At 55.3% G+C, this 26409-nt stretch overlaps 1 protein-coding gene across 10 annotated transcripts; it reads right to left on the bottom strand.

Moving 5' to 3' along the window:
* Positions 1–446: 446 nt before the first annotated feature.
* Positions 447–26109, bottom strand: AK1 (adenylate kinase 1). Of its 10 annotated transcripts, none has more exons than XM_038375173.2 (8): positions 25984–26109; positions 25680–25759; positions 12103–12145; positions 7161–7196; positions 5848–6011; positions 5099–5215; positions 2431–2622; positions 447–1856 (listed from the first exon to the last, which is right to left on the bottom strand). In XM_038375173.2, the coding sequence occupies exons 1-8, from the start codon at positions 25985–25987 to the stop codon at positions 1788–1790; spliced, it is 705 nt and encodes a 234-aa protein (XP_038231101.1). In that variant the 5' UTR covers positions 25988–26109; the 3' UTR covers positions 447–1787. The 10 variants fall into 10 exon arrangements, with proteins under 10 accessions (XP_038231101.1, XP_043354885.1, XP_038231103.1 ...); XM_043498950.1 differs by having other exon boundaries at positions 25680–25748; positions 25984–26025; XM_038375175.2 differs by lacking the exons at positions 25680–25759; positions 25984–26109 and adding an exon at positions 22231–22380.
* Positions 26110–26409: the final 300 nt, after the last annotated feature.

Below are 26409 nucleotides of genomic sequence, written 5' to 3'. Positions count from 1 at the left end.
ACCCACTTTAAGGCTCCTTCTTGCTGCCCGAGCAGCAACAAGGGGTCTCTGTGTACATGGGAGTTCAGATGTTTGGTTGGAGTTTGGCCAGGACACCAGGAGCCAACACCCCACTGGTGAAAAGTGCCACATGTCACAAGGGCACAGGACTGCACATTTCCATGGCAACTTGAAGATGGCACCACTCATTGTCCAGGACCCCGTAACGTTATGCTGAGGGCCTTGACTCTTGGAGGAGAACTATGGTACATTCCCATATCCTGGGCTTTCCTCGGGGGTCTCCCATCCCAGTGGGGACTGGCCCTGCCCTGGTGAGAGCAGACAGGATCCAAGCCGGGGGTGTGAATTAGGACAGCAATGCACTCCTCCCCGCAACTCCCTAGACACAGTTGGTATTGAAGGGAGCGTGGTGAAAGTCAAATAAAGGCACAGCTCACACCGAGAAGCACTTTTCTGCCATGCTCTTTAATAACGATATGTCAGTGTACATTCGGGCAGCAGGGGCAACATGCCACCTTTAAGACTCGGGGTGTGGGGGGGAGTTGTTGCTTTTCATTCATAAATACTTTTGTTTGTAACCATTGTAAAAAAAATGAGAAAGAGAAGAGCTGCCACCAATGAGTGTGTGGGAGACAATGTGTGTGTGTGAGGAGGTGTGAAACGTGAGTGTGTGCGGGGCACGGGAGCCATAAAAAGCACAGTAAGACAGCGACCAAATGAGGTACAGTGTTCACATCACAGCCTTTTGGGGTAGCCCCTAGGCTCAGGCAGAGCCCCTGGCCTTTGGTAACTCACCCAAAGCACTAGACAGTCTTGGGAGAGTTGGGAAAAAGCAAGCTGAGAGGGGTTTCAGCACAGATGCACTTCAGCCTCAAACGCCTTCCCTGGAGACAGAGCTACACAAAGGTACAGGGCAGCTGGACTCCAGGCTCCTGGAGAGACTATTCCCTCATGTTCTAAAGCAGCAGAAGATTCCCCCCCCCGCCCCCCAAACCCTGGGCTCTCTGCTGCTAGTGCTGGGCTACTCTGCTGGCAGATGCTGGCTTTGTGCAGGCAGCATCACAGTGGGGAGTGGAGGGGGGAGGAAATAGATTTTATACACCCCCTGGGGGAGTCTGCCCCACCCTATGGCATCCCCTGCTTGGTGACTGCTCTCTCCCTGTGCTCACATTATGCATGGAGAGTGGATGGGGTGGGGGGCGCTCAGCAGTGGTGACACTAGTTGGTGTCTGGCTCTACAGGCACAAAGGGGGAGATTTTGCCCAGCCCTGGCTCAAATAGGGTTTTCTCTGCATTTGATTCAAATTCCCTTTGTGCCAGGCAGATTTTAAGACTCTCAACTGCATCCTCTGCTCAAAAGAGGGAGCAAGTTGCCTGCGCTGTCAGAGAATCCTCCCCCTCCGTGCAGGAGCAGATTCCCCTCTCCTCCTGCTGATGCCATGGAGTGGGATAAACAGGCCACTTCCTGCCTTTAATCAACCTCAGGGCGGGGGGGGGCGAGGGGGTATCTGGAAAGCAAAACTCACTTCCTGTTGCAGAAGATAAAGATAAAGCCTGGGCTCATTAAAGTGAATTTTACTGTGGCGAGAAGGGAAGGACTCAGACACAATGTCCTTGAAATTTCCTCCACAGGGCTGTGTCCAGGAAAACAGGATAAAGCCACTTCCGCTGTCTCTGCCATGGAGCTCGAAGGGGGGTGAGGGGAATACTCAGGCTCTGGGGGTGGGAAGAGTGTGATGTTCTCTCTGGGTGGGAAGGGGTTAGAGGTGTGGGGTCCCTTTCGTGCTTTACTTCAGGGCATCCAGATGAGTGCAGACCTGTATGAACACGTCGTCCACAGAGCCTTCTGCATTCAGCTGTAGGGGCAAAGGAGGAGAGCCAGTCAGGACAAGGCCTTAGAGAAGCCCCTAGACTACGTCCTGCATTGTGCAGCATCGCACAGGCCTGGGACAGCCCAGCTCCCAGGTCTCCATGCTGGCCAGAGGATCTACTCCTGGCAAGCGCAATGCCCTCAGAATCCATTCCACAGCGCCTGAGGCCTGTCTGGCTCTGGGGGCACCGGGCCCGAGGCCCGTCTGCTCCGGGTTGCCAGGCCCAAGGCCTGGTTGGAAAGCCTTCTTTGATGCTTCTCGTCCTTCCCCAGAGCCCCATCCCTCATTAGTCCTCCTCCCCTGCTTGTTGATCCATAGTAGCAGGGCGTGCCGACAGCTAACCTTGAATATGGCTCGCTCTGGGATTTCCTCAGATCAGAGGCATCTGAGGGTGCATTCTGCCCCTTTAACCGCTGGGAAGCCCCACACCATCTGAGACACAAGGATGGCAAGTGGCTCAGACCTTCCAAAACCCACAATGGACTCTGCAGAGTCTCAGCAGATGGGAAAGGGCCAGTTCCACCCCCACCCATCCCCAGTGGGCTTGTGGCCAACGTACCTTCCGGACGATCCCACTTTTCTCGTAGAATGCGATGACCGGCTCAGTGGCCTTGTAGTAAGTGTCCAGGCGCTTCTTGATCGTTTCCTCATTGTCATCCACCCGCCCGCTGGTCTCACCCCGTTTCAACAAACGCTTGACCATGGTGTCCTTCCCTGCATCCACGTAGAGCAGCAGCGTTGGGGGGCTGATCTGTTGGGGAGGAGAACCAGAAAAACATCCTTACCTATACAGACAAGCTTCAGTTTTACCAAATTCATAGTTTCCTCCACCAGCCCTGCAGCATGATGACCCGAGGGGTGGGGGAGACCATGCCCCGAGCGGTCACTGAATCACCTTGACCAGGGGGATGGGCTAGGGGAGACTGTGCCCCGAGCCGTCACTGAATCACCCTGACATGGAGGAAGGGAAGGGAGAGCTGGGTCTGGAGCAATCACCCTTTAGGGTGACCAGGTGTCTAGTTTTCAACAGGAACACCCAGTCGAAAAGGAATCTTGGAGGCTCCGGTCAGCACCGCTGACCAGGCCATTGACTGTCCAGTTGTCAGCGCCAAGCAGTGGGGCTGGCAGGCTCCCTTCTAGCCTCCATGCTGCTTGGGTCCCAGGAAGCAGCCAGCATTTCCCCTCTACAGCTCCTATGCGTAGGGGCAGCCAGGGGGCTCCCCACGCTGCCCCCGCCCCAAGCGCTGTCCCCACAGCTCCCACTGGCCGGGAACCACGGCCAATGGGAGTTGCAGGGGTGGCACCTGCGGACAGGGCAGCATGCAGAGCTGCCTGTCCATGGCTCTGCTTAGGAGCCTGGAGGGGGAACATGCTGCTGCTTCTGGGAGCTGCTTGAGATAAGAGCCACCAGGAGCCTGCATCCTGAACCCCACCATGTCCCAACCCCCTGCCCCAACCCTGATCCATCTCCAACCCTCTAAACCCCTCAGTCCCAGCCCAGAGGACCCTCCAAACCCCAAATCCCCATCGCCACCACAGAGCCTTCACCCCCAGCCAAAGCCCTCACTCCCCTCACCACACCCCAACCTCCTGTCCCAGCCCTGATCCCCCTCCCGTCCTCTGAACCCCTCATCCCTGACCCCACCCCAGAGCTCACATCCCCAGCCGGAGCCCTCACCCCCTCCCACATCCCAACCCACTGCTTCAGCCTGGAGTCCCCTCCCGCACTCTGATCTCCTAATTTCTGGCCCCACGCCAGAGCCCGCACCCCCAGCCGGAGCCCTTACCCCCTCCCGCACCTCAGCCCCCTGAGCCAGCCCGATGAAAATGAGTGAGTGAGTGAGGGTGGGGAGAGCGAGTGACAGAGGGAGGGATGATGGAGTGAGCAGGGGCGAGGCCTCTGGAAAGGGGCGGGACAGGGGGTGGGGCAAGGGTGTTCGGTTTTGTGCGAGTAAAAAGTTGGCAACCCTGGTCACCCCACCACTCTGACCCCGTGCAGACGAGGGTCAGGGCTGTTACCCCAGTGTGCACCAACATACAAGCCCTCACACCAGCCATCCCATGGCAATCAGGTTGGGGGTAACTTGGATTCTCCGGGCGCTGGGTGACCCTCAGTAATAGCTGGCTCTGTCTTTGCTCTGGAGCACGCTACTGCATATGTGCCAGGGGCACATTGAGCCTCTGTTTGCTTGTTACTTTGCACATGTTCGTTAGCCCAGGCCATTTACCACCCTGACTTGTAGGTTCATCCCAGGCCAAAGCTTGCTAAAAAGGATCCTTCCTCTTCAATTGTTTTTTCCAGTGTTTCTATGGAGCAACCATTGCACCACCTTGTGCCAGTCCCATGTATTACAGCCAGGGATCACTCCAACGCAGGTACCTTCCTCTCTCACAAGTTTTCTCCCCGGCCTCTCCAGGCCTGCACTAGCAGGATTACAGTTTCCCTGGAGCAGACAGTAAAACCTGCTCCCAGGTAGCACACGGAACAGCCTTCCTGCTCTAACCCCATTAACAATACCACCATATACAACCTTGCACTGCAGACACCTTCAGGCTGTTTAAGGGGCTCATTGCAGCCACCTCTCGGGTGGAGCATGACAGTTATTTAACAGCATGCAACAACTCTACCTCAGCAGTTCATGATGGGAAGTAAAGACGAATCTGACACTCAGTTGAACATGACTGGGTAACTGGGGGAGGCAGAACGTAATTACTCAAGTTGAGCCGGGACGAAACCTGTTCTACAAAAAATAGCAGTGAACCAGACCTTGGTTCAACATCTCAACCTAAAGATCGTGCCTCCAGCAGCAGAGCTTCTCCTGGCGCCAGGTGGGGCTTTGGTTCAACTCCCCCTGAAGAGATGGTCTGCCCCAATGAATCGACCCCACCACTGCCCCATTTCTAGGGTCGCCTTATCCAGCCATCGAGCAATCCCACCACGCTGAGTTTGTGAAAAAACTACCATAGGTGTGAGTGTGATGTCAAATGGTTGGGGGCAAGGGGTGAGAAGATACTGCTGCCTACACTCACTGTTTGTGTCTCTCCCCTGGGGAGCGTATCCCTTTCCTTCCCCACTGAACAGCTGCCCAGCCCCTGCTCTGCCCTCTAGGGTGGCTCTAGTTCTGCTTGACAACCTTTTAGTGCAAACGGTAGCACGCTCAGTCAGGGTTGTGCCAGCTGGATGGCCCTCTCAATGGCATTGGAGCCTCTGCCACCCCCTTCCTCACCTTCTTCTCAAACTCCACGCCTTGCTTCACCTCTCGGGGGTAGCCGTCAATCAGGAACCCCTTGGAGACATCTGCCTTGGCCACCATGGCGTCTCGCAGCATATCAAGCACCGTGTCCTGAGGGGAGGGGAAACGCAGGTGTTTTAGGTCACAGTTAGGGACAGCGCTTTCAGTTCCAGCTAGCTGGCAGCTTTGCAGAGTCTCCTGCAGCTGCTGGGCTCTCCTTCCCCCTGGAATGGGTGGCCCCTCCCGCAGCCCTACCAGTTAGTGCAAAGCCACAGGAGCATCAGTGTTTATCCTCAATCACACCAACAGACAGATCCTTTTGCAGGATCCAGGGACCACATGCAGCTCCTGTCTCACCAGAGGAGGCACAGCAAACAGTGGCTGCTCACTGTGGTCTCTGGGCACCCACAGACATGGAGCTTGTCCTCCCCCATTTTATGACCTAACTTGCTCCCCTCCCCAGCTGCCAGAGCACTTTCTCCCTGCTGCTGCCAGGAGTGACCAGAATCCTGGGAAGCCAGGTCCATGAGCCATCCCCTAAGAGCTGGGAAAGAGGTGCCCCAACAGCGGCCCTTCCATGCACCTGCCTCAGCTCCCCACAATGCACGGCAGCCAGGAAAGCAGATGGCCTGAGATGGCCTCCGCATCAGGTTCTCAAACGCCAGCATGGGTAGCTAGAAATGTGCCAGGATGTAACGCTTTAAGACCCTCTTCCTTCCACTGCAAAAATGGCCCAGACTCACCAGGGGCACCAGCTCTCCCTTCTCCATGATGGCAGAGAGCTTCTTGCCTCTCTCCGAGCCAGAGTTGACCTCTGCCCTCAGGAGGTCACCAGTGGACAGGTGGGTGTAGCCATACTTCTGGACAATCTTCTCACATTGGGTCCCTTTCCCTGAGCCGGGCCCACCTGCAATTCACACAAGGACAAGGCCCAGACTCAAAACACAGAAGGGGGAGGAGGGGAAAAGAGCTCGGGTGCTTCGAGGCAAAAATCCCACCTAGGAACAGCCGTTTCACCTTCCTCTTTGTTCTTACTTACTAGGAGCCTCTGCACACAATGGGGACCTTAGCTAAGGAGTTCAGGGCTCCTGCTGGGCTCCGAGCCCTCTGCCCCAGGCAGCACAACCAGCTCTGGGGAGATTATGATGATCTCATCAACAGGTCAGCATGAAGCTAAACAGGCAGCAGCTGAACCCCAAAGCCAGAAAGCTCCTGTCTTTGTGTCACTATCGCAAATGACAAAAGGTGGGCGACGGGGAGAGAAACAGAGATACGTGCAGAACGGCCTCCACAGGACATGGATCCGCATTTCCCCCACAGAGCACCCGTGTGTCTTTGAAAGCAGCTGCCCAGGATGTCACCCAAAATCTATGGCTTTGCTGCCACTTCAAACCTAGCCCAAGATGGGACTTTGCTTGGTGGCCTACATGAATAAAAGGGGCCGGGGGGGGGCACTGTGTGTCTGACGCATCGGACAGTCTCAGCAGAGAGAAGCAAAGGACTGAATGGGCCCTGAAGACTGAGCCCCCACTCATGGCTTCAGAGGTGGCTCCTCCAGATGAGGGGGAGGAAGGCAGGTGGAGGACGCTCTCCCCTGTACCTGTAATTAGAGGCCTTCAGGAACACCAAAAGCAAAGGCAGCAAGCGCCCACAGGCCCTCTATTCCGTCTCGGTGCCACAGCAGGGTGCTCTCTATTGCCCACTCGCATGTATTCTGTCCAGTCTGGTTTTGGATGATAGCCACGACTTCCCTTTAGAGGCCAGGGCAAACATTTGCAGACATGGCTAGTGATTTTTAGAGCGCAACTTAGGACACCTTAAAGGCACCAGATGACCTGAAAGCTCCGAGCACCTGCCTGCTGAAAATCAGGCCCCTTACAGGATCTCAGGTTAGCCCCCTGAAATCCCAGGTCTCTTTGAAAACTTCAGCTTAAAATTTGAAGGACAGGGTCATAGCCCCGACGAGCTCAGTGGATGGGGCTTTACACAACCGAGCCAGGACTGAAGGTGCCGCTCATGACTCCTCAGCTTTTCACTGAGCCCACCGCTGACTTACCCACCACAAAGATGATTTTGCTGTTCTTCAGTTTTTCTGCAGGAGAAGGAAAAGCAGAGAAGAGGGTTAATCCAAGAGCGAGTGAGCGATCGCAGGAAGGAAACTCCCCTGAGTCGGGACAAATCCCTCTCGACCACTTCCCCAGGGGATCTGCCTGGAGGAGGGGACTAGGCAACCAGCCCCAGTTCCCCGGGGATAAATGGGAGCAGAACATGGTCAGCAGCGGGCCGCTCAGTGGCTCCATGGCAGGCGCTATGGGGACATTGCCCCCCCGGGGTACCTTTGCCAGCCTTTTCCGCTGAGGCAGCCAGGCAGGAGCACTCTGTCCCCATCTCTCCGACTCGCTGGCTCCTGCTCTCCTCTGTTCCCCCCCTTCTTGCCAAGCAGTTTCCGCTCAGCACATTTTGATGCCTGAGCCAGCAGCTGGCCTCCCTTCACGGCTGGGCCAGGCTGGAGCCTTGTGGTCAGAGCTAACACACATTGCCAGGGAGACGGTTGCTCGGATACGGCAGGAGCCAAGCCTCAGCCACATCACAGAAGCCAGTGGGCAAAGCTTCTGATCTCAGTCAATCTGGAGTGACCCCAGGGGGGGCTGGTGTAAATGGGCTCAGACACCAGCTCTTGGCGGTACCTCTCACGGAACAGCCTTATACCACAGAACCCTACAGCCATGAGCCCCCACAACATGGCGCCCAAACCCTACAGCCATGAGCCCCCACACCAATGCTACCCAGGACCCATCCTCTAGCACTGAGCTGTAGCTTTTGATGTATATATAAGGACAGGGGAGAAAGTGGGAGGAAATCCCAGGTTCCCCAGGCACACAAGGCAGGGCCCTGGGTGGCATCCATCTTCCTTCTGACCGGGGGGGATGGCTTCCTGTTGGCCTCTGACCCACGGCCTCAGACGCCTCCAGAGAGAGGACCAAATTCATCCCTGGTGTAACTCAGCTGGCTTTGCTGGAGCTACATCAGGGAGGGATTTGGCCCACTGTAAGTAAGGTCAAAATCCGAGGGCCCCCAGTGAGACAAGGAGACTAAGGAATCAAACAGGGAGTCAGGCCCTTTGAGAAAGGCATGGGCCATGGGACGAAACAGGAGGGCACTTCCTTCTAGGCAGGGGAGAAGCTCCTTCAGCCTGTGGCGATTGACATCTCCCCCTTTAGTGCCCGCACCATTACAAAACCTAAGGGTGATTCACCTCCTTCCTGGGACACGTTCCCTCCCCAGAGGCTCATGTCCATGGCCTGGCAGGTGCTTCACAAACTCTGACCCCTGGCAGACATCACTGTCTCCCATCTGCCCGAGCCAATACCTCCACCAGCTCTGCTGAGCCAGCCACTCCAATTCCAGATCTCCCACCTGCTCCAGTCGCCCCATCACATCCTTTGTGCCCATCTCTTGCACAAGCCCATCATCTCTGATATTCCCACCCTCCATGGTATGTCCACCACCTGACATGCCCACTATTTCCAACACGCATTCCCCTTTTCCTTGCCCACCCTCTCTGGCCATTAAACTGTGTGTGTGAAATCCTGCTGCCAGTTACACCAATATAAAGCTGGAGTAACTCCACAGGTGTACATACAGTCAGGGGCTGTGAAGCACCATTTAAAGTGTGTGTGTGGGGGAAACAGATTTCCGCCACACCCCTGCCTAGCCCTCTCTTCCCTTCTCAGGTGCCCCTCTGCACCAGCAGCCTGATCCCCCACCCTGGCTCATGAGCCCCTACACCACCCCCTCCATATTTGAATGTGTGGTGTTGTGGGGGTGGGAGCTTCAGTGTCACTCTGGTTTGGCCTCGCCAAAAAATGGTCAGGCCGATGGCCTAGATGACTCCCCCCAGCCTATGCACAGAGTTATTCTAGCTTTACACCAGTGTGACTGAGAGAAGAATCTGGCCCCCATGCCAAGCACAACAGCAAATATTACGCTGGATTAGCACCAGGAGGGCCGGCTCACTTGCATTTGGCCGCAGCTATAAATCCCCACCCAGGAAAGAATCTCCTCCAAAAAGCCAGAGTGACAAGAGAGATGCAACAATTGACCCTCTTAGAAAAGTTGCAACCTCAGTGTCCCAGCTGCCCCCCTCTCTCAATTCACATTGGGCCAACATCCCAGCTCCACAACCGAGAGGGTCCCTCAGCGTCACAATCATTCTGGGAGTGAGCAATTTAATTCGAAGTCACCATTAATTCCAGTTCCTGGAGCTGATAGAGAGCTCCTCTCCCCAGGTACAGTACACTGGAACATTTTCAAAGCTGGGTGAATGGTCCTGTCTCGAGTATTGCAAGGACAAGGCAGAAGTGCTAAAAATAAAGGAAGGTGTTCTCAGAGCTGGCTGTGGCTCGGAGTCTGCAGCTCCCAGCAATAAGAGGTCTTCTGATTGCAGCCTTCTACAATTACACCTCCAAGCAGACGGGGAACAGGGTGGCTTTGGCAGTTAAGATGCTTTCTGATCACACTGGCAGATCAGATCTGACTGTGCCAAGAAGCTCACGCAGGGAAAGGCAGAGCCATGGTTGCAAGCACTGTCTGAGACACTGCGAGACTGGGTGTGGTTGGCTCACTACAAAAGTAATTTTCCCTCTCTTGGTATTCACACCTCTTCATCAATTGTTGGGAGTAGACCACATACACTCTGACTAAATTGGCCTTGAACATTGGTTCTTCGCTTGTAAGGTAACTCCCTTCTCTTCATGTGCCAATATATATTTATGCCCATTTCTGTAATTTTCATTCCGTGCATCTGAAGAAGTGGGATTTTTACCCACGAAAGCTTATGCCCTAATAAATCTGTTAGTCTTTAAGGTGCCACAGGACTCCTCATTGTTTTTTGTCTGAGACACCAGGGATGTTCTCCAGGAACTGGAGCAAAACTGGGAATGGAGGAAAGGCTGTTTGATGGTTAGGGCACTGCACAGGGAGCCAAGGGACGGGGTTCAATTCCTGGTTCTGTCACAGATTTGCACTATGGATAACATTTGCAAAAATGCTCAAGTGACTTAGAAACTTAAGTCCCACATTTTCAAAGGCTCTGTCTACACTTCAAATCCTACAGCATAGACACTCACTACAGTGGGCAGGGTTCTCCCACTGGTGTAGCTAATCTGCCTCCCTGAGAGGCGGTAGCTAGGTGGACGGAGGGCATTCTTCCTAGCAATGTCTACATCAGGGTGAGGTCAGTATAGTTGCATCTCTCAGGGGGGTGGATTTTTCACATCCTCAAGAGACATAGCTATGCTGACGTAAGTTCCCAGCGTAGACCAGCCCAAAGTGGCTTCCACACGTAGCAGCCTCAAGTCTCACTGAAAGCCAATGCTTTTGAAAATGGGACTTGGGTATATTTGAAAATTGTTATCCCTTACTCCCTTTGTGCCACAGTTCCCACCTGTCGAACAGGGATAATACTTCACCACCCACTAGGGATGCTGTAAGGATATATTCAGAGCCCATGGCAATGGGAGCCAAAGACAGAGGTGTACAGACAGGGGATTGGCCCTAGGTTGTATAGCCTGTCACAGGCTCAGGTTGGTAGTAACAAAGTCATCATAGAATCATAGAAGATTAGTGTTGGAAGAGACCTCAGGAGGTCATCTAGTCCAACCCCCTGCTCAAAGCAGGACCAACCCCAACTAAATCATCCCAGCCAGGGCTTTGTCAAGCCAAACCTTAAAAACCAATAAGGATGGAGATTCCACCACCTTCCTGGGTAAGCCACTCCAGTACTTCACCACCCTCCTGAAATAGTTTTTCCTAATATCCAACCTAGACCTCCCCCACTGCAACTTGAGATCATTGCTCTTTGTTCTGTCATCTGCCACCACTGAGAACAGCCGAGCTCCATCCTCTTTGGAACCCCCTTCAGGTAGTTGAAGGCTGCTACCAAATCCCCCCTCACTCTTCTCTTCTGCAGACTAAACAATCCCAGTTCCCTCAGCCTCTCCTCATATGTCATGTGCCCCAACCCCCTAGTTATTTCCGTTGCCCTCCACTGGACTTTTTCCAATTTGTCCACATCCTTTCTGTAGTGGGGTGCCCAAAACTGGATGCAATATTCCAGATGTGACCTCACCAGTGCTGAATAGAGGGGAATAATCACTTCTCTGATCATCTGATGGCTCTTCTCTGGCCTGGGAGAAACAAGCTGAGTGGTTCTCAGTCCAGTTCCTAGTGAACAAGTGTCCGCCTCAAAAAACCACCCTCATAACCAGCACTAATCGGCAACCTTGGCAGCACTGGTGCCAGGGACTGACTGAGGGCCATGGAGACTGAACTCCCCTCTCGGCCCTAGAAACAGTCCCTGCATGCCAGTGTTGAGGTCTCATTGCAGGACAGGGTGGGGACACCAGGGATGCACTCTTGCTGCCGGGGCTGTGCCCTTTAGTCGCTAGGGCTGTTATTCTGTGTTTACAGAGCAGAAAGCAACCCACTGCCTCCAGGCTAGAGCAGGTGAAGACCCAGGTGTAACCCAAAGAGGAGAGAGGGAGAGGGGGAAACACCCTGACAGCTGCAAGCCCTCATACTGGGCTCAAGTGCAAGGACTGCACATGGATGCTGCCAGCCAGGACCAATCGTCCAAGGGAGGTGTCTGGCTCAGGCTTAGTTCTCTCCGGCTCCTGATCCTTGCAGCATGCATGAGCCCTGCGTTTCCACTGTTCTGGGCTGGCAGGGAGATGAGTGGAAAAGAGGAAGAGAACCAAGGAGGGACATAAGGTTTCTAAAAGGGGATAACGCAACAACAGGACCTGAGCCTGGTTAGCGGAGATGGCCCTGAGCCAGAACTCTGGATCCAACATCCCTCCCCGCCCCCTGCCATACCCTGGATCTGCACCTGGGGACTCAGGCCCATTGCTATGGGCTTAGACAACTGGATGTAGCCTCAGTAAGATGGAGACAGACGGGTGGAGAAGGAGCCGCGCCCAGGGAAAGGGAGCTCTCACCTGTTGCCATCCTGAGAAGATCTGGGCAAAGAAGCTCTTCAGTCTGAAAGGAAACAGAACTCCTGGTTAGACAGCGCGGGAGGGCCTGGGGTCAACTATGGGCTTTAGGAAGGGGCTGGTTTGGCCTTCAGAAACAGCCCCAGTCCCTTTCCTCCTGAGGATAAGTAGTCTTTAATGCTTCCCAGGGCCAATGCTCCCCCTTAGCTCACTGGGTTTCAATCTCTACTCACCTCTCAAATACATTTCCTAGAAAATGGAAGAAGGTGATTCCCACTGTTTGCTCAGCTGCCAGTAACATCTTGGAGCAGAGGAACACGCCAGCTCCCCTGAACACACATGGCTACCCTCACACCGAATGGCACAGGCTCACAAACACAGCACCCTAGTAACCGGTCCCTTGTCCTGTTCTAGAGAGTGACTGACAGGGCTGGGGACAGAGGTGCAGGTTCCTGAGGCTCCCGGGCTGGTTGGCAATCAGGCACCGACTTACTGGAAGCTGGTGCATTTGAAGACATGTCCAAAGACTTCAGTGGAAGAGGCCCCAACCTCCCCTGCAGCTCAGAAGGCTCTCGGCCTATAGCCCGTTCTAGCATAGCGGTTCTGAACCAGCCGTCCCATTACCTGATGGGCACAGACACTTCAGAGCCTTCCTCTAGCTGCTTTCTGCTATGCAGTCTGATCCAGAGAACAGCAGTCCCCCGGCCACCTGGGAGTATCTCAGTGCCTATGGCACGTCACTGTGACAACCAGCCCTTCCTGCCTCCTCTTCCATCCAGGGAGGGAGAGAAAAAGCGAGAGAGAAAACACAGGAGACAAAACCTACCCCAGACAGGAACCGTGAGATAGATTCTGAGCAGTGAGAAATCAGAGAGAGCCAGAGATGGGCACAGGGACATATTCCGTCAGTCAGACCTGGTCACCAACCCGGCTGATCCAGTCCTGCCGGTCACAGCAGCAGCACTTGGTGTCGGAGCCTGGCGGCTGCCTTTGCATATTTAACAAGCGTTGCTTCGGTGACAGCGGGAGCTCAGGGGATGAAGGAGCATCCTACAGAACCTGTTCCAGCCTCGTGACCCAGGGCTTAGTGCACCGCCCCAGCAGGCAAGAGGCCTGGGTTTGAGCCAACTGGATCTCCACACTGAGGCAGCAGCACACCCCGCTCCTTGGAGGGCAGTGGAGAGCCTTGCTTTGGCCATTGGGGGGCGCTCCCACCCCCCCTTGTTCCTGCTTCCTCTTCTCCAGCCCCATTTCCTCCCCCCATGGGATGCAGGGCCACCCTCAGCCAGGCAGTCAGGTCTCTTCTCCTGAGCGCTGCACTCTGGTCTGGTGCGCTGGTGAAGATTTGGCATAGCTAGTAGCCAGTGCTTAGACTCTGCTATGGGCCCAGCTGGGAGCCCTGAGCCATGTCTCCAGGGCAGCAGGCAGATTCCACTGTGCAGCATTTGCCCGAGGGACTAGCTGCTCTCAAGCTGAGTTTGGGGGTGGAAACCAAGAGGGTGATGGGTGCTTTGACTCGCTGGGGTGAAGTGGGGAAAACTGGAGCATCTGGAATAGCTTGTGGGGGGAGAGGAAGTGCGAGTTTAGCCTTCTTCTTCCTTAAACAGATTAGAGGAAGAGCATTGGACATTCCCCCCCGGAGTCTCCAGTCTCCCGGGGCTGGAGCGCTCCAAGCCAGTGGCATGCAAGGGGACATGGAGGAAGAGCTTTAGACAAAGCCTAGTCTCAGAGTTTGATTAATGAATGATGAACTCCTCTCTCTGGCACAATGTCACTGCACTCGACCCAATGGGGTCACAACGGCACAGGAGGTGTTGTGTGTGCGCGAGTGCATGTACATAGACCTTCCCTGCTGGGTTCTCTACATACTCATCCCAGAGGGTTTGGTATGAGGCAAGAACCAAGCTGACAGTAATATTGCATCTCCGTGGGCCTGCTGTTTACAGGGTAGGAATCAAGAGGGGCAGAAAAGCAAGGTAACAGGACCCCTTTAAAATTTACTACTGTGACATCGTAGAGGGAGTTTGGGGTAACATCCCCTTAGCCCTGAGTACTGGATACACATGATAGTGGGGGTAGCTGAGGGCTGCATTATTCAGTACGTTTCCCCACTAGAAGAGAGACCCCAAATTCCCTTCCAACGCTCAGCTGTACGTCTGCCTTGACGCCATCAGTCCCATTTGGGGCTTTCCTGCATCCCCTCCCCTCACTTTGTGACCACAGGTTTTGTTGATCCCAAAAGTCAGCTGCGTCCTCAAGACGATAAAGTCATGTTGCTGAGGTCCATAGCAAGCCCCACCCAGCCCTGCCCGGCTAGGGTGAGGCAGCGGCTCGGGGCTCCAGCAGAAATGGAGAGACCTGGTTGACTTCACGGAGGCCCAGGAGCTGGAACAAGCAGATGTTTCTCATGCACCTTTATCTAACTCAACCCTCCCTTTCCCACAAGTAGCCAGCCATGATTCCAGGTTCCCCCGCCCCCATTCCCTTGATATCTTCAGCAACTGACAGTGCACATCCGCCTTGCTGACTCCCTAGCGGGGAAGGCAGTTTATCTTGACTCACAGACTCCAAGGTCAGAAGGGACCCTTGTAGTCACCTAGGCTGACCTCCTGTGTAACACAGGCCAGAGAACTTCCCCCAAATAATTCCTAGTGTGGATCCTTTAGCAAAACAGCCAGTCTTGATTTAAAAATTGCTGGTAACGGAGAATCCAACAGGACCCTTGGTAAATTGTTCCCCATCCTCCAGGGCTTCCAGCTCACAGAGAATCCCGGCAATGTAGGGCTGGAAAGGGACCTCAAGAGGTTGAAGTGCATGTTCGGGTATTTGCTCCCTAAAATGCCCAAACCAGAAAGAGTCATCATCACCAAGAGTGCCCGCAGACCCATCCAGCCCCTGTTCAAACCTCTCTGACATGCAGGGAGAACTTGTGTCACTTTTCTCCAGCCTAGAATGGCCAGTCCAAAGGGTTCATAAATCATGAGTCAAGTCCCCAAAAAAGACTATTTCCTTCAAAGTCATGAGACTTTTTAAAACCATAAGTGTTGGGGTCTTTTTGTCTTTTGGTTACTGAGCCATTGGGTGGCATTTGGATTCATGTTCTCAAGCTTTTCTCTTCAGTCAAGCTGGAAATTGGCTTTTTAAATAAACAAACAAAAGCTGAGATTCTCATCTAATCACATGACTCCAAGACCTGGGGCTTTAAGAAAAACATGAAGTATCTTGTGATAAAATTGCCAGAGCTGGCATCTCTGCGTTAACCTGGAAACAGAGCTAACTGGTGTATGCATGAGTGAGCCCAGCACCGCACCGCTGCGATAGGAACCCCCTCGAGGGATGGTCAAGATCTTGCACGCTTCAGAACTCACTTCCCGAATTCACAGCTTCACTTTCGCAGAGATCAGAGAGGAAGTGACCCATATGACCCAACCTCCACTATGTCCCCCCAGAGCCTGATCAAGGCTCCACCCTTACAGAGCACCTGAGTAGAGCTGACTTTACTCCATTGAGGGGCCAAGCTAACCCCTCTGTGTCACACCAGGAATGATCTTGGCCTGACAGCTTTACAATGCAGCCACCTTAGGTTGGAAACATAATGCTTACATCAGACACCTGTTGTTACCTGCCTCTGCGCTGCTCAGTGACCAGATCTCACCAGCTCTCAGCTTCCTTTGATGCAGGAAGCATCTGATTGACAGTCCACCCAAATAAGCACATTCTTAAAGGTATAGGGCCCAAATTCCACCCTGAGTTAAACTGGGGCCGGTAGGGTTCCTACACATTGATCACTGCATGGCCCTATTTCCTTGCAACAAAGTTGAATTAATGTGTGTTGAACGGAGAGTGAGTAAATGCAATACAGGTACGTAGACACTAGGGGAAGCATGGGGAAGAGAAGCATGGTGGAGGGAACTGGAGAGAAGGCCGATGCATTTGGGGTGAGGGTGGAGTTGCTCCCATTTTCACCCCCTGACTGTGGGTCTACCCTGGGGGTTATTGAACTGGTGTTATTATGCCGATGCAGCTGCATCAGAGGGGACGCCCCGCACAAATTGAACAAGTGCAGCTTACCCTGGGTGTTGGTGTAAATCCCCTTTGACACCAGGGCAACTACATTGCTGCAAACCGCGCTTCCCCTTGATGCAGACAGGGCCTTACTCCAGTCTGTAGTGTGCAGGAACAGGGTAGTGTCCCTTTGGATAGTTTGCAAGCCCTCTAGGGGTGGATGTTGTATGTTTTCAGAAGCAGCCAGCGCAGCAGGATGTGTGCCGCTTGGCATGTTTGGGGACAGGACTAACCAGTGTTATTTAGGACCCGGGGTGCCCTCTGCCTCCCCTGTTGTGTATGAAGAGCAAAGACACAACCCTGGACTCCCGCCACACACAGAACAGCCCATCCTCCCCACCCATCTCCCACACACAGCAGTCAACTTGCTGAACCTCCTGGGCACACTCCCGCAGCGGCCCAGCCCCCACAGAGAGCCATTCCTCTTCCCTCACCCAGCTAAGGAGTCCCCCCCACCCTCGGACATAATGGCCCACCCTCATCGGCCTCCAGTGCACAGAACTGCAGCTCTCACCCTTCAGTAAGATGGGATCCAGGTGCTCGGAGAAGGGTCCTGGGTTCCTCGTCAGCCTTGTGTTTTCACTTATTCCTACCACTAGGGGGCATCCCAGGACCCAATCCCCTCCTGCCCACCTGTGTTTGTCTCCTACGGGCAGCAAACCTGCCTGGCACCTCAGGACCACCTTCATGCCCAGCAATGTAGGGAGAGCCTGAAAAGGCCTTGCGCGTTAGGGAGCCCATGAAAAACAGCTTGGGTAGCCCATCCCTAAAATAGATCCATGCCCTTCCAGAGCTAACGCCTCCTCCCCCCCCGGCAGGCCCAGCCTCAGTGGGGAAGAACAGAGGTCAGGTTACAGCCCCCAGCCCCTGCCTAAAAAGGGCAGGTGCCCTTCAGCTTCAGCCTGCTCTGGGGTTCTAAGTATGGCCCAGGCATAAATCCTGCAGGGGTCATGTCTACACCTGTGCCAGGGTGGGGTCGGCCCCAAGGAGCTGCCAGCTAGAATCACAGTCTTTCCCCCATGGTCAGTCAATCAGAGGAAGGCAAAGGTGGCAGTAAACCCAAAGGAGGGCGGAAATAGCAGCCCCTCAGCTCCCCTGGCGCGTTGAACAGCTCCACAGGGACTAGCCTCTGCCCTCCAGCTTGCATCTCAGCCCCACGAAGCCCTTGGGGGCTGTCCTGTGACCAGAGGGGCCCAAAGTGAGAGGTCAGTGAGGCCATCAGCCTCATCCAGCCCTGGGGGCAGTTCCTCTGGAGCTGCGTCTGCTCATGCCAAGGCTGAACGTGGGCCCACGAGGGCACTGGGAGGAAGTCGATGGGGGAGGCTAGGGACACAGTTCTGCTTTGGGTGGGGGGGAATCTAGGAGTCCACGGAGGCTGGGGAAAAGAGCTCCAGCTGGGGTTGCAGGGCAATATTTGGGGGAGGAGAGGCGCTTCCAAACGCTGGTGGCTCCAGGGCAGGTTTAATCCTAAAATACCCCAACAAGCAACTGCTTGGCTCAGATCAAGCGTCCCATCAGTGTCATGCCCAGCACAGCCCTTTGAGCGCCTGGCAGCATCTGTGCTCCTTCGGCTCAGCAGGCTGCAATGGCAGGGTAGCCAGCCCCTGTCTGACACCCCTAGACTCTCCCCTCCACCAGCCAGGCCTCGCTCAGCCCCAAGAAGGGAGGCTCTGAGCACAGAGCTGTGGTTTGACCCCTCCATCTGAGCAAAATGGGCCTGTAGCCCCCTCAGCCCCTCTCCTTCCCCGGCTCCCTCACACACCAGAGAGCAGCGCAAGGGGGCAGCATGTTAGAGGTGGGGTTTCCAGTGCTGCCAGCTCACCCCTCCTAGAGGCAAGAGCCACTTGCTGTGATGTCCCAGCACTGCCGCAGCCACGTCCCCCACCCTCCCCTGTTCCTTAGAGCCACAGGCCTGCCCCCGCTCCCACTGAAGCCAATGGAAAAACTCCCATTGGCTTTCAGGAGCTGCAGGACCCGGCCTGCTGGCCTTCAATGGGGCCCTCCAGCCTTTGCATCTCAGGCCATGCCGCTGAGCGCCGGAGACAATGTCATGCCGCGGTTAGAGCCAGGGCCTGGGACTCAAGAGAGCTGGGTTCTGAGCCTGGCTCTGCTATGGACAGGCTGGGCAGGTCACGCTCCATCTACCTGCCTCTGCTTCCCCACCCACGGCCTGCCCGGGGGTAGCCACCCTGCCCGCCCGGGGCAGCGTGGGAGGTGCTGCAGAGTATCCCTGTTCATTAGGCATTATCTCAGGTCCCTGACCAGGCAGGCTGGTTTCATGCGCTGTGCAGGGCCAGGGTGAGCAGGGACATTAACCTAAAGGGCAGGTGACCGAGGGCTCCAGCCTCCTACTGCCCTGAAGCCTAGAGTGCTCATCAGAGTCGGCAGCTGTGCCAGCTCAGATCCCATCTGTTTCCCTGTACTCGGCAAGTGGGAGCCCCGTGTGCCTCACCCTCTCTGAGCTGGAGTGTTCTGGTGGTGGGTCAGGGGCTGTTTGCTAGGTGGGGCCCTGTAACTAGGGCACATGGAAGAGTCGCCCTCCCTCCTCTCCCATGAATTCCGGGCCTTTCCACCTCCCCTGGGGTCCTGCTGCTCCCCAGTCTGAGTCTGGGCCACCGGGCAACTCCCTCGTGTAGGAATGGCCCTCGGAGCAGCCCCGGCACTGTCAGAGCTGGAGTGCATCATGCCGTGCCATAGTGTAACTCCAGGGCTACACCCCGGTCTAAGGGCCCAATCCTGCAAGGGGCTGAGCGCCCCATTGGAGCCAACGAGTGGAAAGGGAGGTGAGGGCCCCACAGGATTAATGCAACCCAAGCCAGTGACTCTAATAATGGAGGCCACGGAGTGGGGACGGCATACCCCCATGAGTATCAGCAATTGCAGGGGGGCGGTAGGCTGCCGTTATCTCACTCTACTGACTGCCAAAGGAGAAAGGCCAGTGAATAGCCCCCATCCTCTCCCAACACTTACCACATGGCTCTCACGCTGCTCCATTCTGCCCATGCCACCAAAGGCTCCATCAACTACTGCTGATCCCCAGACCAGGTACCACAGTGATGGGCACAGTACAAAACCAACACCCCTAGGCAGATAAGACTAGGCAGAGAAAGCATCGTTTGAGAACCACCTTTAGGAACACAGGACTAGAAGGGACCTCTTGGGTCACCGAGTCCAGTGCTTTGTTGTCACCGTCAGAGACTCCTGTTCAAAAATGGATCAATCTCCATCTTCAGACTGGCTAGGGCTTGTCAGAGGCCATGTGGTCCCAGCTCACAGACGCTGCAGGATCATTCATGCAGAGTCACACATATACTGTAAGCTCAGAGCCTGTCTCTTCCCCTGTGTTTGTACAGCACCAAGCACGGCGTGGCCTTGCTCCTGACTGGTCTGGGTGCAGCCATACTACCAATGACTAGCTCCACTATTTTTCCATTTTGAAAAGCCACCGTAGTTCTCAGGAATGGTGCTGCATGGTTAGCCCTGCAGCCAGGAGCCCTCAAGGTACCTGCCGGTTAGAGTGATGTTTGGATGCATGGACTCTATCTTGATACTCTGATTCCCTGCCAGCTGATTGTCTGGCATCCGCCACGTATTGGTAGCAGAGAAGCCAGGGGAATGCTCTGTCTGGGCTCTGCAGTCCCTGGCTCAGAACATGCTGTGACCCTAAGCCCCATATTCTTCATAGAGATGTTGTTATGATATGATTATGGCATAACTATGAGGTGTTTTATACAAGATGGGTCATAGATGTCATTGGAAAGGTTATGCTTGGCTGAATATGATTCTCCTATTTGTATGCATGTGGCATTCTGGTATCTGAAGTTAGGAATATGGTCTATGCCTCTATGAAAAATGTGTTTACACCCACTGGACAGAATGCAATCAGTCTAGATGGCTGGCTGGGAAGGGCCATTAGGGAAAACAACAGGTCTTAGAGGATGCTAATCTCCCTCTGGGGAGCCTTCCTGGGGAGTCTTCCTGAGGATGGATATGAGTATAACTTTGGGTTTACACTCTAGAGGAGGGTGCATGCCTTGGGAACGGGGAGGTGCCTTAGCTAAGCCTTCCTATGCAGGGCTGATCTCAGCATCTGTGTGCAGCTGCAGCTGAGTGTGTCCCTACTTGTGTGTATGCTTGAAAGAACCAGCTTGGAGAGCTTAGCAACTTGTCACACCAACACAGTGTGAGAGGTAGCCCAGGCTGGTGGGTCATGGGGACTCAGTGATACCCCAGTTCCAGGTGGCACCCTGGGGGAACTCGTCACACATGCATCATCTCCCAAGCCAAATGAATACACCTCTCCCTGTAGATTGCCATCCTCATTAGCTAAACACATTGACAGTTGCTGGTGACTGCCCCATGCGATTCAACACCTCTAGGTGGCCTGCCCTGACCCCACAGCCCTCTGACTGGTGGGAAGAAATTAAAAAGCAACTCCAAATGTCTGTAAGTGGAAATGAACCTGGCTCTGGGCCTCCACAGGACAATATCCACTTCCACACTCCTCCTCCACCTGACTGCAAAGCACAAGGCCCTGTCTGTTGGGAAGCTACAGCTCTTTCCAAGATAACCCCAGTGAAACCCAGCTGGGAACTGGGAACCATAGGTGCCGGAACTGGGGCTGCAGTAGCACCCCCAGGCTGTAAGTGTTTCCATCAAATGCAGGGTTTACAGTTCCATTCAATGGCTCTTAGCACCTCCCTATACAAACTGTCCCAGCATCCCTGCTGGGAATTCTGTGCAAAGGAAGACTGGGAAGTGCTAGCAGCGGGGCATGGGTCCTGCCAGCCACTCTCTTTCCACGTGACGGCAGGGTGCGTGGCTGGGGAGTCCTCTTCCAATCACCAGTGAGCGAATTCAGGGCCTAGGACAGTGAGGGGCTCTTAGTATAGTGCAGGGAGACTCTGCAAACTTCCCAACTTCTCACTGATCCTGACCTGCAACCCTACCCAGCTAGTCCTGTCCTGAGCCCCTCGCCTCGCCCAGCTCGGCCAATGCACCTCAGTCCGGAGCTGCAGCGTCATCTATCCTGGAGCCCCTCTCCCACCACAGCCCAGCCAACACCCCACAATCCCAAGCTGGAATCCCCAACCCCCTCATTCCAACCCAGAGCCCCACAGAGCTCCACCAAGGCTCCTCTGTTCTGACTGTAACACCCCCTGCTCTGGGCTTCCCACAGCTTGGTCAATACAATAGCCTTCAAACCTGCTTCACCCACGGCTGTTCCACTCTTGGGCCCCTCCTGCGTCCAGACTGGTGAGATGCCCAGAGAGCGAAAGGGGAGCCAACAGCCACTGAACACGGGCAGACAACACACACAGGGAGCAGCAAAGCCACCCGCTACCACAGGCCGACACTCACAAGGAGCAGCCAGTACTGCCCACATGCACTGACTCCGACAGGCGCGCAGAGAGCCCGGCCATGCTGCACCACCTACACAATGGACACGCTAGCAGCCCGACACAAAGTCACAGGCAGGCACCAGGAATAATAGACTTTGCATTGCTCCTGCAGAGTCCAGCTGCACAAATCAAGGCCCCCTTGACAATCTTAATTAAGCCTCCTGACTTGCCTGGGTGTGGGGGAAGGTAGGTATTGTCAAGCACATGGGGAAACTGAGCCACAGGAGTCACATGACCTGCCCAAGGTCATTGTGCGGCCGGGGCAGAGCTGGGATCAGAGGCCAGGAGTCCTCACTTCCAGACTGGAGCTTTCACCACAGTCACAGGCGAACCCAGACGCACACCCAGTGCACATGTGCAGAGCAGCCAGTGAAGGGATAAACATCAACTCGCCCGGGGAGCGCTGGGAATCTGGGCTGCCCGTGACAAACAGCTACGGACAGAGCCTGCCAGGGCCAGCAGCCACCCCAAGCTGCCTCACAAGCCAAATAACCGTCCCGCCACCCTCCTGTCTGGCTCCTGGGGCGGGAGAGCAGATGGGAAACAAAACAAGACTCTGAGCAGCAGCCGGGAGGGATCCAAAGCAACTCTCCCCTCCAACAAAACCCAGCAAAACCCTGTTCCCCGCCCTCCTGCGCAGGACCTGGGGGCTTTGCATACTGACCTCTCAGTGCTGGGATGCAGAGGTGCAAGGGGGCAGAGAGCAACCAGGTCCGGTTCTGTGCAGCCAGCTGCCCTGCATGTCCTCCCTGGCTATTTTTACTCTACATATAACACTGTAATCCGCACTGCATGCCGGGAGGGGGATTTCTCACAGCCTCTGAACTGAGCCAGCAGAGAGACACCTGACTCCCAGGGATGTGATCTGCATAGCAATGATTTAGGGGCGAAGGGGAGAGTGCACGGTGCAGACAAAGAGCCCAGTGAGAGCGAGAGCACAGAGGAGCTGGCTGGAGGTGCTGGAGTTACAGCAGGGAGAATGGGGCCAGGCTCAGCTCAGGTCTTGGAGCCCAATCCTGCTCCCATTGAAGTCAACAGGCAGGGCCAGAATTTGGCCCGTCATCCAGGGTGAGTCCCCTGAAGCCTGTAGGGCTATTGCAGTGTTGCAGCTCTGTGACTGAGGCCAGAAGGGGACCCAGCATATTTGCACCCACAAAGGAGGCTGAAGTGCCCTTTCCTGACCCCCTTCCCAGCCCTGTTTGGAGTGCAGGGGGCAGGTACGGTAGCCCTGGGGCGAGGTTCTGCACTGATCCCCAGATCAGATGTGGCATAAGCAGCTGCAGGGCAAGCTTTCCCCACATGCAACCCTGTGAATGTGCCCTGGGGGGACCCCCTCTAGGGCTCAAGGGGGAACTGTCTCCATGTGCTGGTCGGCCCTGGGGAGGTCAGTTTTTGTGATGTGGTGAGTGGGGACTCACCCTTGGAACTGCCTGGAAATCCCCCCCCACCTCCCCAGGAAGGACCATCCTGGGGGGAGGAGGGGGGGCAGACCAAACCGCTCTATGCTCAGTCTAAGCGGGAGAGCTCATTATTTCACCAAGTGGGGCATTTTTTGCAGGTGTGGCTAAAATACTCCGGCTACAACAGCCTCTTCCTGCCATCTGCCAGGCACCCAGATAGGCACAGCACAGCTCCATCCGGGGACGTGCTGCTGTTCAGACAGCAGCCGCTCTGGACCATAAGGTGGTCTCCTTGCTCAGACCCATCAGACCCATCTGTCCATCTGATGGAAGGTGAAAATAGCTCTTCCAGTCCCCTCCCCTCCAGATCAGCACCCAAACAAGGCACAGTGCTTTGGGGAGCTAACCCCTGCACTGCTGGGCCCTGCTGCAGCACCAGGGCAAGCAACCCCACAAAGGACTTGCCTGCTGCATGGGGGCAGCAGAACCAGATGGGGGAGCTATCCAGTGTACCAGGCAGTGCAGCTGTTAAAATGCTGCTGTAGGATCTTCTTCGTCTTACTCCCTTTTGCTTGTGTGTCCAGGTGGAAGACGGAAGCATGAAGAAGAAGGAAGCAGGACACTGAACTTCCATTCCCAGCTCTGCCACTGCCTTGTTGTGTGGCCTCAGGCAAATCACTTCCCCTCCCTGTACCTCAGTTTCCCCCCTGGGGATAGTAGTTAGGGGAGTTGCACGGTTCAAGTCCCTAGTGTATATAGAGTACTATGAAAAAGGCCACTCAGCACCTTGAGTTATTACTCCTGGCTTATTCACCATTTATTTACTTCTGTTGTGTGTATTCACTTACTCTGAATGCCAAGAAGTGATGCCGAGCAGTGACAGAGTAACGGTTACTGAGCCGGTCCATTAATACAGCCCCTGGCCTCGGAGGCATCAGAACAGCCGGGTGCCAGCTCTGGGCCCCATTGTGCTAGGTGCTGTACAGACATATGGCAAGAGTCAGTCCCTGCCTCTAGTAGCTTGCAATCTTGTGTGAGGCAAGCCTAAAGGAACCACGCTGGTGGGTGGGAAGAAGAGGGAGGAGGGGGTTTATAATCCCAGCCTGGTCTTTCAAGCAATGACAGCATTTGGATGCAGAGCCATTAGAAACCGTTTCCTCTGGGCAGGCTCCACAGTGGAAGCTGCACAACTGAGGGCTAGCCCGTCCTCCAGAGGCCCCAAGACAAGGGCCAGGTGGAATTAATTCCCCTACCCCAGCTAAACCCGCCCAGCCTGACAATGCTGCACCTCTGTCTCCCAGACAATCCAGTGATGGCTCAGGCCAGCTGCTCTGCCTCCCGCCTGATGCCAACCCCCACACACGCCCCTCCTTGCTGGGGGCTGGGGGCAATTCACCAGCCGGGATCAGGAACTAGGCCCCTGACACTCAGCCGGGCTCGCAGTCAACACAGCAGCAGGAGAGAGCAGGGTCCAGGGTGGACAAGCCAGAGATGGGCAGAGGCCAGAGGCTAGGGCTGGCTTTAACTGACTCTCTCTGGGACTACCGGTGGGGGTGGGGTGGGGTGGGGATTGTCTGCTGCCTTGGGGCTGTCATGGGGGAGGCTTCCCTGCCCGCACACTGACTGTTTTTGGTGGGGGAGGCTTGCCCAGCCTGCCCCAGGCGATTGCCGCAGGGCTAGTCTCCTCAGGAAAAGAAGGTTGCAGGCTGCTTTACAGCCGAAGCCAGGGTGGGTTGAGGGCAGAGTGAACACAGCACAGCGCTGCTCCACCTCCTCCATGCCCACCCAGCCAAACAGGGCCCCCAGGTTGGCATGATGCAGGAGTTTTGGAATCAGCAGGGGGTGAAAAAGCAGCCATCCTGCCCACTCCCCCATGCCCCGCTGCGCTGATGAGAGTGAGGATCCTTCTGGAGCAGACCCAGGTGCAACAGCATCAGCTGCCCGGCTCAGCACAGCTGATGCTGTGTGAGGGATGGGCTAGCCCCCCTGTGCATGCACACTGCCTAAAGTGGTCTGAAAAAAGTGAGGGGGGCGCCTCACAATCAGGGAGCTGCAGCCATGGTAAGACAGTGGTTAAAGTGTGGCCCACAGCAGCCCAGCTCGATGTTAAATGTTCCCTTTGTCAAACTGCAATCCCTTCCGAGCTCCCCAAGCACCACATGCCTGCAGCTGCTTACTCACCCCACGACTCTCCCGGTAGTCAGTCTCCTCTCGCATCTCCTAGAAAGCTCACGCACCATAACACACAGAGACCCTCCTCAGGCTTCCATCCCTCCACCAGGGAGTCGCTTAGAATTATCAAGCGTACTTAGCCCATCCATCTAGGGCTCACCATCCAGCGCCGCTTCTCTTCCCGTGGGATCCCCTCTACCAGCACCCCTTCCCCATTCTCTATCCCCCTAAGCTCCCTTTCCTTTGTCTCCCTGTCCACTCTCTCCTCCCCTGGCATTCTCCGGGTGCTCACCGCCCACCCTGCGTTCTCTGTTCCCTACTCTGTGCTGCGGCTGTTCCTGACCTCAGCCCACTGGCTGCTGATGGCTCCAGCATGTGGACTCTGCAGTATGTTTCCACAGGCCCACGGGAACATCCCTTGTTCCTGTTTTTGACCCTTCAGGAGGAAGTTTTGTTAATTTCCAATCCCGATCCTGGAAATTCCAATGGCATCTCCCTTAGGCTCCTAGCTGGGGCCTGGGGAGCGTCACTACGGCCTTACCTGCCCTTCCTCATCTTCCTCCTGAGGATGTTCTCTGTCTGCACCATAAGGCGAGTCTAACAGAGCCAACTGCGGAGACCCTAAGCCAGAGAGATAAACAGTCACCAGTAAGCCATATCAAACACCCCGAAGGTTCAGGGGGTGGGGGTGAGGGGGTGACAGGGGGACACAGGGGGAGTGCTAGCAATGGGACTGGTCTGAAGTCTTCTCAGATCAGCATCCGTTGTCTATCAGAGACATAACTAACCCTCTGTACCTTAAGAGACCCCCATCCCATCCCTGGCTCCTTCCTCCCACTACACACGCATTTCCGTGTTCCTCTCAGAGTCATCGGAGCCAGCTGTGCCAATCTGTTCCAGGATCAGACTGCCGCTGCAGGGACCCAGGGACCTCTGAGCTCTGGCAGCCTCTTAGGATTGGTTTGCAAAAGGCTACACTGCACAGTGAGTGGGAGATTTGAAGGGCTGATCAGTAGATATTACTGTGGCTGCCTGCAGCAGATATTAAAAGGTGTGGGTGGGGATGAGCTCAATGTCGCCGTGAGATTAGCCCAGGGTCCATGCATAGTATGTGTGTGTGGGCACATGGGCATCGTCAGCAAGCTAGAACAGTGGGAATGATGGTGGAAGAGTCAGAGAGAAGCTGGGAGACCCTGCAGGGTAGATGCCTGGTGGGTGGGGGGGGTGCCACATTAATAGATCCTTTCCAAACTGTCCAGGAGGAGGCAGAG

The sequence above is a fragment of the Dermochelys coriacea genome, chromosome 16, assembly GCF_009764565.3.
Source record: "Dermochelys coriacea isolate rDerCor1 chromosome 16, rDerCor1.pri.v4, whole genome shotgun sequence".
NCBI lineage: Eukaryota > Metazoa > Chordata > Testudines > Dermochelyidae > Dermochelys > Dermochelys coriacea.
This window is presented reverse-complemented; position numbering and strand designations above follow the sequence as displayed.

Bases quoted from the DNA above. Each gene is read 5' to 3' on its own strand.
- AK1 (XM_043498950.1), bottom strand. From the start codon at position 26,010: ATGACTCTGAGAGGAACACGGAAATGC. The intron at 12,146-25,679 runs GTAAGGCCGTAG...GTTTCCTTTCAG, and splicing joins AGGAAGATGAGGAAGGGCAG to ACTGAAGAGCTTCTTTGCCC. The intron at 5,216-5,847 runs GTGAGTCTGGGC...CCCTCCCCTCAG, and splicing joins AGGGAGAGCTGGTGCCCCTG to GACACGGTGCTTGATATGCT.